General features: G+C 42.3%; 1 protein-coding gene across 1 annotated transcript in view; it reads left to right on the forward strand.

Annotated features, from left to right (window-relative positions):
* Positions 1-1,732: 1,732 nt before the first annotated feature.
* Positions 1,733-14,509, forward strand: part of TCF7L1 (transcription factor 7 like 1) — an 82,486-nt gene continuing 69,709 nt past the window's right edge. The window contains exons 1-3 of the mRNA XM_044437395.1: positions 1,733-1,948; positions 2,145-2,208; positions 4,216-4,346. Coding sequence (XP_044293330.1) covers positions 1,733-1,948; positions 2,145-2,208; positions 4,216-4,346 — 411 coding nt within the window. The remainder of the gene's footprint in view (positions 1,949-2,144; positions 2,209-4,215; positions 4,347-14,509) is intronic.

Below are 14,509 nucleotides of genomic sequence, written 5' to 3' on the forward strand. Positions count from 1 at the left end.
ATGCGGGGTGTTTGACGTTGTGTGCATTACACATGGGGGAAGACAGGAGGTTTACTAGAGACATTTTCCATTGGTGTTGCTGGCAAAATTCTGTCCCAGCACTGGGGAAGTCTTTGAAAAATGTGGTTACCAGTAGGGTTTTTCAGACAGGAAAACATCAGTACACTCTTACAGATCTTTAGAATGTACATCTTTGAGCTGAAGAGGTAAATGCATTTGAACGCTAATGCAGTGGCGGTGGGCAAAATGTAGATGTTGAGCTGTTGGGGATTTCAGCTCCTGGAAGCCCCTGCCAACATGGCCAATGGTCAGGTATGTCGGAGTTCAAATCTGAGTAATCTGGAGACTGATAGTCTTTCCATACATCGTCTTGCTCTGATGTATGCACATGCAGATGTATACACAGTACACCTCGGTTTGGGCACTGCTTCCGTAACCTCCTTGTATGTCTTATCTAGCAAGGAAAGTTGAGGAATGTGTTTGAGTTTTAGATTCTGTATGAAGTGTAGCAGATCCTTTGTGCATTTCCGAGCATGTGTGCTTGGCATTTAAGCCCTACTGAATTCAAGCTAGATTTATTTTGGGTTCAACATGTATATCATTAAGATTATTCTATGCCTGGGACAATGTCCCACTGAAACCAGAAGGCTACGCTGCACAAGCCTAAACAGGTCTATTCAGAAGCAAGCCTTTTGAATTCTATGGGATTCTCTCTCCCGGAAGTGCAGTTAGGATTGCAGCCTTAATCCCGAAAGAAACCTTGGATCAGGCTGCAATAATCGCTTAACAAAGCCTGTTGAAATGCACAACAGAGGAGTCAGCAAAGAACCTTTAGCGATGTATTGATGGTGGGGGTGGGGGCTTAAACGGTGACCTTTTTGGCATCAAGAATGGGAGAAAACCCCCAATTTCTGCACAACCTGCCCTTTCTAGTCTATCCCCCTTCTTGGTATCCCCCCCCCGCCACCGCACCCAGCTCATTCCTCAGTGGTAATGTTGTTTGTCTAATACTTGCAAAAAATTAAGGAGCGCGGAAGGGAGAATGAGAGGGCGGGGAGTGCGAGTGCCTATTTACATCTGTGCAATGTGGGGAGGGGGCACGGCCCCACGGCGGGAGGGGCGGCCGGAGCAGCGCGCCAAGCTGGGGGGTCCCCAACGAAAGTGGCAGAGGCGGCGCGTGCGAGCGAGGGAGGGAGGGGTGGCCGCGGCGGCGGCGGGGGTGGGGTGGGGGGTGTCCTCCTCTTGCGGCGGCGAAGGTGGGGTGGGGGGGCGTTCCCGTCCCCTCCTCTCCTTCCCCCACTCCTCGCACGGGGTGTCAGCTTGCAGCGGAGCTCCTCCCCCTCCACCCCGGCCCCTCGTTCTCATTCTCGACCCTCCCCGGGTGGGCTACGCAGGGAACCCCGCGCCGGGGCTTTCGGGGACCTCCCTCCGCCCTCGCCTCCCCCTCGCCTTTCCCGGGGTGCCGCCGCCGCCGCCGGGCCGCCCCCTCTCCTCCCGCAGCCTCTCCTCCTTTCCCGCCTCTCCCGTTCCCTCGACGCCGCAGGAAAGCGCTCCGTGGCGCCGCCGTCTTTTCCGCCCCCCTCCCTGTCCCGCGAGTGTCAAAACTTTGTTTGGGCGGCGGCGGCGGCGGCGGCGCGGCGGCGGCGGGACGGGGCTGAGGCGGGACACCGCCGCGCTGAGGCAGGCGGGGTGCGGGGAGCGGCCCCCCGCCGCACCGGGGCCCCGCCGCGCGATGCCTCAGCTGGAGCCGGCCGGGGGCGGCGGCGGCGGCGGCGGCGACGACCTGGGCGCCCCGGACGAGCTCATCCCCTTCCAGGACGAGGGCGACGAGCAGGACAAGGGCGCCGGGGGGCGCGGCTCGGCGCACGGCGACTTGGACGAGCTCAAGTCGTCGCTGGTCAACGAGTCGGAGAACCGGAGCGGCAGCGCCTCAGGCTCCGACTCGGAGGTAAAAGTTGCGGGCGGGCGAGAAGTGACGGGCGAGGGGGCAGCGGCCGCGCTCGGGGGGGCGGGGGGCCGCAGTGGGGCGGGGGCGGCGGGGGGAGCGCAGGAGAAAAGGCTGGTATTACGGGGGGGCACTTTCTGCCGCCAGCTCAACCCGCCCCTCTTTTTGTCTCTCCCCCCTGCTTCCCTCACCACCACAGGCGGAGAGGCCGCCTCAGCAACCCCGGGAAAGTTTCCAGAAGCCGCGGGACTCTCCAGCCGAAGGTAGCGATCCCTCTCCCCTCGCTTCCTCCCCCACAAACGAGGGGAAAGGCAACGTTTGGGGTAGGGGGGTGTCGGAGGAGGGACATGGCGCTCCCTTCCCAGGGACCTAGGAAGATGACGACGACGACGACTGCGCTTCCCGCGACTCCTCGATTTCTTCCCTTCACTTTCTGGGACGAGGAGGAGCTTCCATTGGCCGTGCCTCCCGCCGCCGGTCGCGCTGCTGCCCCCTCTTGGCCCTGATCCCGGCCGCGGCGGGCGAGCGAGCGGGCCGGCCGGGCCGGGCCGCCTCGCCTCGCGGTTTGAAATCCGTGCGGCGCTCTGCTTTCGGCGGCGGCACGAGCCGCCGTCGGAAGGTTCCCAGGCTGCCGTGGGAGCTCAGTTTCATTGACACTGCATGGGACTGACTTCATAAGTTCAGACGTGCTGTCGTCTCTGCACCTCTCTGCTCACTTACCCGAGAGTAAGCCCCAGTGAAATCGGTAAGGCCGTAGGCAGGTTTAGGTGCGTCTCGTGACGATGAGATCCTGTACGTATCTACTCAAAAGTAAACCCCACTGAGTTCGGTGGCGCTTACTCCCGAGCATAGGATTGTGGCCTAATCCTGTAGCAATCTATGGGTGTCTCCTAGCTCTGCGTAGAACTGTACTGTTAAAATGCGTTTGGGATCGAGGGGAGGACTGGGGCGGCGTTGTTACCAAACTTCTGCACTCAGTGCTGTGCATACTTTGTGTAAACCCCACTGAATCAGAGCGGCTTACTTTTGAGTAAACCTACGCAAATACTTTGAAATGTTTAAGGTTTAACAGAGTTATTGTGACATAAATATACAACAGGGAACCACTGCGAAGCCCTATTGGCCACAGGAATTACTGCTAAGTAAATGAATAAACTGAGGATGCATGAAAGAAAAAAGATCAAAGGTCTTGCAGTGGGGAGCAGAAATTCACCCCATTCGTATTTTGACTTTTCAGGTAACTTTCGGGTTTTTCAGAGATGTTTTGTAATTATTACAATCCACAAATTATTTAAGACTGCAATTCAAAATACAGTTTTTTGGAAGTAAATTCCATTGAAACCAGTGGGGTTATTTGGGAATAAATGTGTGTAAAATGCCCTGTAAAGAAATTTAAAGTGCAGTCTAAGCATTTCATTCAGGAAAAAACCTATTCAGTTTAGTTAGATTTACTCCTTAGTAAGTGTGTTTAGGGTTATAATCTAAATATGTATTTGTTAGTTCTTAGAGGAGGTTATAATCAATATTACTTATTGTATGACTATGGAGGGCAGTTATTCTGGATAAATTACTCTAGAATACAGTGATGTCAGCATCTACCTGCCTTTGGCCCATATACCCAACTGAATTACATGTAGCTTATTGATGCAGGTCAACCTTGCAAATGTGTCCCGAATAAGGTTTTCAGAGCTTGTATCTCTCTAATGATTTTGTTAGTAATTTATGTCTTTAAAGGAAAAAAGGGGCTATTTGGTTTTGTAAGGATTTCTTGTTTGATTGGCTGAAGGCAATGTTCAGGCACCCCAGGAAACCAGCTGTTAACAAGCATGATGTCTTTGCTTAAAATTATGGCCTTAAATGTAGGGTTGGGAAATCTGTAACTCTCCAGATGTACTTGGACTGTAATTCCCATCACATCTGATTGTAAGCCATGCTAGTTCTTGTAAGCCATTCTTACTGGTAAGTCCCACTGAAATGCATAGAAAAAAACACCATACAGTTAAGTTGCATGGGCATAGTATCTTTGAATTACATTCTATTTGTTCCAAGTAAATTTGTTTTAAGTCCAGAGTGGAGATTGATTGTAAAATAGGGTACATAAAAGTCTTATGCAGGCTTACATGGTTTATGAATTTCACTACTAATTTCTCTTTGACTTGTAATTCTAGCTAGTCCCTTAAGAATCCTGATGTTAAAAAAAAACTTAAAGCTTTCAAATTCTCCTGCATTTGTTTGAATGTCTCTAGCTATGTGTCTTCTTTCTTCCCTAGTAATCAGAAGACAGCAAGATGGAGGCTTCTTTAAGGGACCTCCTTATCCAAGCTACCCCTTCTTGATGATCCCAGAGCTGGGAAGCCCATACCTGCCCAGTGGAACTTTGTCCCCAAGTGGTGCTCGCACAGTAAGTGCTTTGTTTTGGTGTGAGACATGGTGTGATTAAAGTTTTCCTTCCTCTTCTGTGAAGGAGAATTGAGATAGATGGAGTTCTGTGGTGCCCTTTTGCCCCATTGAAGTTTTGTTTTACAGCTGATATCCCAAGATAATAAACATCATCTGAGGGAAATGCTTGCTTACATGGAATGCTAGATATCTCTTCTGTAGGAGATAGGGTGTTTGAAGATAGGCAATCTTTTGTGTAATGTTTCTGCTCAATTTTTGACAATGATTTATAACACAGATGATATTTTACAATTGTCAGTTGAAGATATTTTTTTAAATTTTTACCAGCTTTTTTGCTTGTTCTCCCCCATCCCTACTTCAAGTGGTTTAGACTGCTTCTAAGGAGAATTTAAGGAAATGTGAAGATTTCATAATAGTTCCTTAAATTTTCTGTGGAGTTCATTTTTTTGTGCCTAGAATACTGGGTAAAAGACAGAAAGAGTGGGTGTGTATATACCTAAAATTCAGGTGATCAAATTGTATTTAAGAAAAAATACCACATATGTTGTGGAAGTGAATAATCCCAATAAATTATTTCCAGTAACTACTGAGTCATATAAAACTCTTATGAGGAAGATGAATATTGTAGGAGTGCAAATAAAATAAAAGAGAACTAATTTTATAAGCTAACCAGTTACTTGAACACATGTTATGTTTTTACTAGTTGTTTTAAAGCCATGTTTGAAGAGGTGCTTGTGTCCTATGGAAGGTTAGCGTGGTTCCCAAGACATCATGCTACAAGTTTCCTATACTGTAAGTTGACAGAGGAGTGTTGGATATATTCTGGGTTGCACTCAGTTCATACAGGCTTTCACTGACGTTTAACAGGCAGTTCTGTCTAAAATTAATGTGAATTTTAGAACAATACTCAAAATCCTCTGCATTCTTCAGAGATTCCAGAGCACATGCACAGAATTTACTCAACACTACAGCAATGTTTCTCAGTCTTAGATTTCCAGATGTTGTTTAACTTGAATTACCATTATCCTTGACCATTGGCCACGGTGAATGGGAATAATGGGGAATATAGTGGGGAAAAAATTGAGGGCTCACTGTTGAGAGAGGCTGCTCTGCAAACTAGTATTCTGACAAACAGCCAAAGATGCCTTGGTGTGAGCTGGTGGTGATTAACAATGAAACGGATTTTGCGGTTTTGGTGGATAGTTTGATGAAAACTTTGGCTTAATGTGTGGTTGCTGTGAAAAAGGTAAATGCCATGTTAGTGATCATTAGGAAAGGAATCAAAATAAATTTTCTTTACAATAGCTGTTGTGCTTGTGGCTGCTTATGGAATGTGCATAGGCATATGCTAGGTCACTGGAAACAGAATGCTGGACTCTGTGGGTCTTTTGTCTGATCCAGGACAGTTTTGCTTACATTTTTATGTCTAAATAATATGATTTATCAAAGCAGTTTCTGGAAGTTGCTGCCTGTGCATGTTATATGGCCACAACAAATGCACCACAGGGTGGCATTGACAGTGTGCATTTCTTTTAATCTGGTTGGGCTGGGAGTAATTTTTTGTAAACATTTTATTTGTGCTACTTGGAGGCATGTTCTGCAGTGGGGCTGATGCCTGTGCATACCTTCATGTGCATATAAAGGTTTATCTACTGGAAGAAAATTTTCAGAAGTGTTTCACATTCTGTAAGTTCAGTAAGAACTGTTGTAAATAAACACGAAGTGTAATACAACACTTTAAATCTTGGTGCAGATGTAACTGTGATCTCTTAACCATGGTTGAAAGACTGGAAGTGGGTTGTGTATTACTTTTCTGTGAACTTTCTCTTTGCCAGCAGATGCATAGTGGTGTATCAATGCTAGTCAAGGTTAACTTTTAACCAAATTTTGAAAGGCATCCTTAAAGCCGCCTTGCTAGTCCTGGTTGCAACATTCTGGTTAATGTTGATGGAATTCTGACAAGAGAAGGGAGTAGGAAGTTAATGTGGGAGATGGCAGATGTGAGTGAATGAGCCAGTGGACATTACCTGTGGTTAAAAAATTGGCTACAATGGGTTGTATGTGAAAATAGCCCAATTAAAGTCCCTAAATTTAAGTACATCTATTATATGTAGGTCTAAAATCAGATATAACTCATATTGTCTGCATTGACTTTAACTGGAATGACCATAGGTTGAACAATTGGTAAACCAAAATAAGGAACCAAACACCATTGATCTCAATGCAGTATTATTTTAAAATGAATAATAAAAAGCCTTCTATAACATTCAGCTGTCTAGAATTTGCTTCAAACACAACAGGGTTCCTCCATAGAGTTGCACCATTTTTTAAATTAACATCTTAAAAGCATTATCCAGTGTGGTTTCTTATAGCTCTCTGAACTTGGAGGATGATGGGCATCTAATGGAGGACTAGAGGATGGAGGTGAAAATTGCTTCTGTGCTTCTCTTCCCCTTCAAAAATTTAGATGGCTGTATTTGGGCATCTTAAGTGTTTTACCTCTGCGTATGAGGAGGAGGGGCTGAGGGACCTGTGCTTCTTTGTTTCACAGCAGACCTTTGCTCCTCCACCTCGCCTGCATCGCCCGCCTCAGTTGCACTTGCAACTTGGGTGCAGCATCTGGTGGTGAAAGAACTACATGCACAGTGACAGCAGTTCTGAATTTTCCTAAGGATGTCTAGACAGTGCCTATCAGCCAGAGGATTGTGTCCTAAATTAGTAATGACTTTATATCATCTTTGTAGAACATTTGCAAGAATGGAAGAGTAAATGTTAAAGTTTGCAAACATACTTTTTTACCTCTGGGTATCCTGTAATCACGGAGGATTACATGAGTTGAGCTGGGGGTCAGACTAGATGGCCAGGGAGATCCTCTCTCACTCCCTCTGTTTCTTTGTAAGTTCAGATATATTTTTCATTGGTTATACTTAATATAAGGTGTTATTAATATTGTATGAATCTTTTAAACTAGGTACACAGTATCTTGTATCATCAATCTGTAATGTATTCTATATATTAAAACAATGGATTGCATGGATAATAGTGCAGGGATGGATAACTTGTGACTGAGTGCGCTAAAGTTGAGTTGTAGAGTAAATAAAAAATACTTTCTTTTAACCCAATGTTGAAAGTATGTCTTGTAAAAACTTGTTTAGGGAAATGGGGAAAAACACATGGTAGTCTCCTTAAACACTTCATTAATGAGTAGTTCAGAAAGAATATATCTGCCATTAGGACTGACTTAGGAGGTGTGGAGAGGCACTTGACTGTAAATTTTGGAATTAAAGAATTGGGACTAGGAGGCAAATCTAGCAACCACTCCTTCTCTTGTTTGCACTTCTCTCATTTAAACAGAGACTGAAGACTTCTAAAAGCTGTTAATGGGCTGACATTGTGAGTCCCTCCAGACATTTAAAGAAGTGATTAAGCAAATTGACCAAGCGTTAGACAGCAAATTGAATCCCCCTTAGCACCTACCAGAATGTCCCAATACCAATCCCAAACTCTGCAAATGCCATAACCCTCAGGAGCTCATTGTGCTCTGTGGCCATTAGGGATTCCTTGCCTGCATCCTTATCATGCTCAGACATGAGCCTATTCTTATTCTGTAGGTTGTGCTATGAACATCTTCTCTGCAATCAGTTTCCTCATCAAGGATCACTGGTCTTGTTACTTTATCTTGAAGACTAAGAAATTGCATTTGGGCTAATCCATAAAACTAAGATGATATGTGTATTGACAGAAGTTTTAAAATAAATAGGGCTGTCACCCAGTTAAAGCAATTTCAATAGATCAATGAAGTTGTAGTTGAATAAATTGATATGATTTGTATAGTTTATGAATAAAAAATAGTTCTGGAGGAAGTATACTTGCATTGCATCTAGACAGTAGAGGCATGTGTGGAACAGGAACACACCTAGAAGAGGCATTCCTCCTGAGAGATTGAGGAAAACTTTTATTGTCTTCCATGCAAGAAATTAATATAATTAAGATACATTAAGAAAGAACAATGTGAAATGCAACACTATACACCTTTGGTGTGCCTTCTTGATCCTGATTGATCAACAGTTTAATTATATATGTGACTTCTGTTGCTTATTTTGGGTGACAGGATATTTGCCTTTTTGTTTGAGAACTCAAGGAATTTATACATGGTTGCTTTAGAAAATAAGGAAATTGACACTTTTTGACATGCATCTCATGGTTATGAACAAGCACACTCGAAACTTTTTTCTTATCTGTGGGTCACAGCAACCATGTACATTCTTCCACATTTTCTCTGATGAACCATTTCCTCAACATACATTGGTGGTTGATTCTTTTTTGTATAATTACTTTAATGGACAGGTTTTATCCATGTTAGTCACTTTGTAGATGCATCCTTTTGTAGCAAGATGGGATATATCTATCTAATAAAAATGTGATAGAAGCTAAACAATTCAGACATTTTACTTAATAGCTTGGGAAGGGGAAATTCCAAATGCCTTCTTTTGATGTTTATGTTTTGTTAATAAAATAAATCTTTAGCTATTTTACTTACCAAGAGTTCATGGAAAGCATGTGGACAGTATTCTGCCCACTAAGTTGGACAATTTCATCATTTAACTAAAAGCAGTCTCATATGTTTCAAGTGAATGTATTGTACTGGCTGTTTGGCAATCTCTTAAAGGACCAAACCCTGCAATGGTAGGGTGGATTGTATTGTGACAAAAGTAATAAGAGTGAATAGGCTGCCTCACGAATGTTTTAGTATCAGCAAAACAGACCACTGTGTGACAAAACTATCATAACCATTATATTTCCTGTATTAAGGAAAAACAGAAAAAATATAATCTGTAACCTAATGCTGTGGTATTGTTTCAGAGAGGAAGTATGTACAAGAACACCAATGGGTGATGAGGGAAATGGAACAAACAAGTTGTTTGTTATTCATGTTCTGTGATCCATTTGTTTCTAAAATAATGGCTAGATGGCCTTGAGTTGATGTTGAAGAAGATACTAACATAATGTTAGTAGGATTCTTCTTTTTCAGCCCTGGTGGTATTTTACTCTTAAGAGGATATGTGCAGAGGCAAATGGCTTACCTTGCTAATGATGCTATACTGCAGGGATGTTAGATGAACATTTATTTATATAGTAGTGTAGTATCTAATTTGGGGTAAGCAGTGTGGAGCCTTGGTGCTAGTCCACCTTTGGCCACCATTTTTGGTGCCAATAAGGTATCCTATCCTTCCCATTTTAAAAACATTTTCTTACAGCCAGCTTGAAATAAGTTTCTCTTGGTGATGTTATTTAGTATGTTAGTGTTAACTTAGACCCCACCTCTCTCTTGTGCTTAGTCTTTTGGGTGTGTTATGTGTACTTTGCTACTTCTGCCATGGTAGCCATTTTACAGTGGTGCCCATGAGTGTATCTCAAATTGTCAAATGTGCCAAGGCCTAAAAAGGTTGCCTGCATCTGTTTTAAGTTCTTAATCTATAATCATAAGTGCTTAGAAAAGTGTAAATAAAATAAACATTCCTTTGCAAGCTTGAAAAGGAAGAAAGGCCTACAATGCTTGGCGTGCTATGCTATCTAAACTTGCACAGGTTTGCACCCTTGAAGATGTTCAAAAAGAGCAATTCCTGCTTATAAGGTAAAGTTGCTTATTGTAGGTGATGGAAATATAAGGCTTACAAATACATTTATATGTATAAATGTAGGTGTTGCAGAAAACCACCAATCAAATGTTTATATGGCTGTGGCTTGTTTGGAGAGAGTCAAGCCAGAATTCCTGTTCATTAAACAACCCCAGATTATGAGTACTTGGTTTATTAGGCTTTTCTAATGGCAGGAACAATATCAAGCTAGAGAAATCAAGAGCATCTGTTAGCATGTTTGTTTGGTTCCAATAAGCCAGGGTCCTCTGGAATTCTGGTTTATCCTAATTTCCAAAACAGTTTTTGCTAATAGCCTCCCTTTGCTATGCAACAGAACATCATAGAACAAAATTGTGATTAAGATCAATAAATAGAGCATAATAGGAGTTCATGAGTTTTATTTGTAATTGTATAGATTGCTGAATATTTAGACTAATGGCAACCAGAGGGTGTGGACACCTGCTATTATATACTTTTAACTGTATTAACTAACTTATTTAAAAATTGTTTAAATTGTTTTGATAATTTCTTTGATATTGATTATATTATTTTTAGATTATAAGCCACCGTGGAAAGATCTTGGTCTTGAAACAAGAAATATATTAAAATAAATATTTATTTTTGATATGAAGGAAACAATTTTCTGTCCAGTAACTGCCAGTCTTTTAGGGTAAGTTCAGAGTTCGTAAAAGTGAGTGACTTGCTTCACGCTCTTACATTTATACTGGGAAACAAGCAGAAATTCATTATTTCACAAATTTCACAAATTTCACTGTTTACTGAAGTGGCTATATAAATCACTAGTATGAACAACATATAGATTGACCACTGATTTTGAGTTATCTTTCTGTGTAATATAACAGTTGCAATCAGATATATTTCAGTTACTATCACAACCTGTTAGAATGCAAGCTTGTTGAGAAAATATATGCATTAGAAAGTTTAGAACATGATTAAAATCAGTTATAAATGATCCTTCTTTAAATTTTGTCAATTTAAATGATTCCATTGTGTTTCTGGGACTATACTCTGGGATGGCTGTTAGGGCGAGTCTGAGTGGATCAAATGAATTGGCCGGGTCTACAAGTAATGACAGCCATTTGTTGAAGTTTGGGTTGTTTTGGGTTGTTGTTACATATGAACCTTGCACTCCAGTTTAATTATGAGTTGTTTAAACAGCCTGGTAAGAGAATACACATGGCTTTTTGGATTGTGAACTCTAGAAGGGTGATTTCCTGCCTATGTGGTATATAGAAATTACTGCAAATCAAGGGCATGGGAAGAGAGCTACAAAGGAAGAAGCAGTTCCATACTGTTATGCTGAAAGGATGTATGAAAAATAGGTGTGTTGTCTACCTTCAGGCATAATTAGGAAATGAAATGAAAATAGAACTGCCCTTATAAAAATGTATGCATATGTACACTTGGAATGTATGTACAGTTCCGGTCACTGTGTATACAAAAGGATATTGTAGACTTGGAAAAGGTGCGAAACAGGCAAGCAAAATAATCAAGTGGCTAGAGTGTTGCCCCGTGAGGAAAGTTTACACTGTCTGAGATGGCTTTGCTGAGAAAAAAAGCAAATAATGTGAATACTTAATAAAGTTCTACAAAATTGTGCATGGAGTTGGGGTTAAGGAGAAAGGGGAGAAGGACATACTGTCTCCTTCATAATACTGGAATCTGGGATCAACCCATGAAGCTGATTGGTGGGAAGGCATTGTTGCTTTTCTCTGCTTTATGAAGGCAAGGCTATTTCTTTCTCAGCAGTCTGTTTCATTCTCAAACAGCTTGTACTATCAGGCAATTCTTCCGAATGTTTAATCAAAATTCTCTTCCTTGTCATTTGAATCTGTTGACTGCGATTCTGCCTTTTGGATCAAAAGAACATTTTGCTCCATCATCTACTGGACAGTCATTCAAACACCTGAAGAAAGAGCATATAACTACTTAATCTTCTCTTTTCCAAGCTAAATATGCCCAGGTCCTCCAACTTTTCTTCACAGTTCTTGGTTTTCATGCTGTTCACCTTGTCACCTTCATCTGGTCTTGTTACAGTTTGCTGGTTACACTTGTCAAACTGTTCCCAGAATGGAATGCAGTAAGTTGTAGTCGAGGGTTTACCAAAACAGTATAGGTAGCATCAGTACTTCTTCCAATATGATCACTATACTTGCTGCTGAAGGCTTAGGTCAGATAACAGAATTATGTAAAGAAACGATAACATTGATTTAATAATTCAGAAAGTATTAAGATTTTTAGAGTATAACCTTAAGGAATCAAGTTGTAAGATCTGGAATATAATCTCAGTAATATCTTGGCTAGACGGAGGGGATGTGGTGGATGTGGTTTACCTGGATTTCAGCAAGGCCTTTGACAAAGTACTGCATGATTTCCTGGTCAAGAAATGGTTGAGCTTTGGGATAGATTGATGCACTGTTTGGTGGATTAGGGCATGGTTGAGGGACCACAAGCGGAGAGTGACTATCCGTGGGGAAACATCAGGATGGCAGCCAGTGCCAAGCAGAGTACCCCAGGGCTCAGTTCTGGGACCAATTCTGTTCAACCTTTTTATCAGTGACCTGGAGGAAGGGATAACCAGTCTGCTGAGTAAATTCACGGATGATACCAAAGTGGGGATGGTGGCCACAACTGAAGAGCTGTTGATCCATAAGGATCTGGACAGGCTGTGGAAGTGGATGGGAGCCAACAGGATGGCATTAAATGTGGAAAAGTGCAAGATCTTGTGCTTGGGACACAGGAATAGGTGTTACAGGTACAGGATGGAGGGCAAGTGGCTGGAGAGCAGCACTTGTGAAAGGGATCTCAGAGTACTTCTTGACAGCAGGGTGAATATGAGTCATCAGTGCGATGCAGTGGTTAAGAAGGCAAACACCACCCTTGGATGTATAGCCAGAAGGTCACAAGAATGGTAGCCAGAATGGGAGGGACAGCATATGAGGAGAGATTGAGGGAACTGGGTCTTTTCAGCCTGGAGGAGGAGACTCTGAGGCGATCTTTTAGCGACATACAGATAATGTGACCTATTCTTCCCTGCAGTGGAGGGCAGGCCATGTTCCAGTGTTACCCAAAGCTAAAGGAAACAGGCTTTAGGTTGGATGTCAGGAACTACTTCCTGATGGTTAGAACCCTTAGGATATGGAATGGGCTTCCAAGGAAGGTGGTTGAGGGCCCATCAGTGAGAGTGTTCAAGGAATGATTGGACAACCACATGTTGGGGATTATATGAGTGGAGCTGGCTGGAGCTGGGGGTCAGACTAGATGGCCTGGAAAGCCCCTTCTGATTAGTTTTGTTTCTATGTTTTCTATGTAAAAAGAGAGCTGAAACTGAAGTTATATAGTTCATATAGCATTTTAATATGACTGGGTAGCAACTATCCAGAGAGCCGTTCCAGCTGGGGTGGGATAGAAATCTAATAAATAAGCTAATATATACCTGCTTTCAGTGTAAACATCTGTAACATTTTTACTCTTTAAAAGTAGGCTCTTAATGTATTGACATTTTTGTTGATTATTTTCCTTTAGCTGATTGATGGAAATACTGAGTTCAGTGGGGATCATTCTAAGATACATGTGTATAGGATTGTAAAGCAACGTGTTGAAAAAATGTGCTTAAAATGTAATTTATTTAGAAAAAATGAATTGAGAATTATTAAGTGCAGAATTCAACAGGCACTTGCTCTCCTGCTGATTTCTTTTTACTCCACTGATTCTCTTGTGCAAGTGGTGGGTCCCATTGATTCCCTTGTGCAAATGGGAACCACTGTTTATGTAAGGGAGATTTAGTGCTTCTTGAAATGAGAGAAACACTTGTTTGTGGAAAGAGGCAGGTTAATGGAGCTCCCTTAGGGCAATGAAATGGGGTGGGGGCATAAGTTTGTAAGTGTTCCTGGTTCAGCCTTAGATTGCTTGTAAAATCCAATTTTATGAAGAGTTTATGGAAAACATTTTAAAAATCAAATTAATGTATATTTGTTTTATTTATATTTTAAAACATTTCTAACAAATCAACACAGACCAGCATGCAACATAAAGTATATGAAGAGCCATATATAAAATTGCAAAGTAGCAACATAACAAAACCTACTACAAAACATCCATGCACTAAAATAAAGCCGAGGGAATAATCATGGTTATCATTCTGGAATATCTATGCTTTGGCCAGCTCTTTAACAGAATAAAATATTAGGGCCTGACAAACCTCCCTCATGAGGGCTTCTTGCAAAGTGGGTGTCACAGCCATAAAGCCCCCCCCCCCAGTAATTGTTTACCTCATGACAGACAGCTCTGAGGCTGGGGGTAAAGATCCTGGAGAGATGCAAATCACAGTGCTCTGTTCCTTAATGACTGGATGTGACTCTTGAAATTCTAGCTATTAAGGGACAGAGTTTTGTGATGTGCACTGATCCCTCTTTTGGGTTTCATCTGATCTTGTCACTATGGAGAGAAATTATGCGCAAACTGAAAGATCCTGTAGTTATTTGAAAGTGGAATCTTCCCTCCC

Source organism: Varanus komodoensis, unplaced genomic scaffold, assembly GCF_004798865.1.
Source record: "Varanus komodoensis strain SLA01 unplaced genomic scaffold, ASM479886v1 scaffold30, whole genome shotgun sequence".
Lineage (NCBI taxonomy): Eukaryota > Metazoa > Chordata > Lepidosauria > Squamata > Varanidae > Varanus > Varanus komodoensis.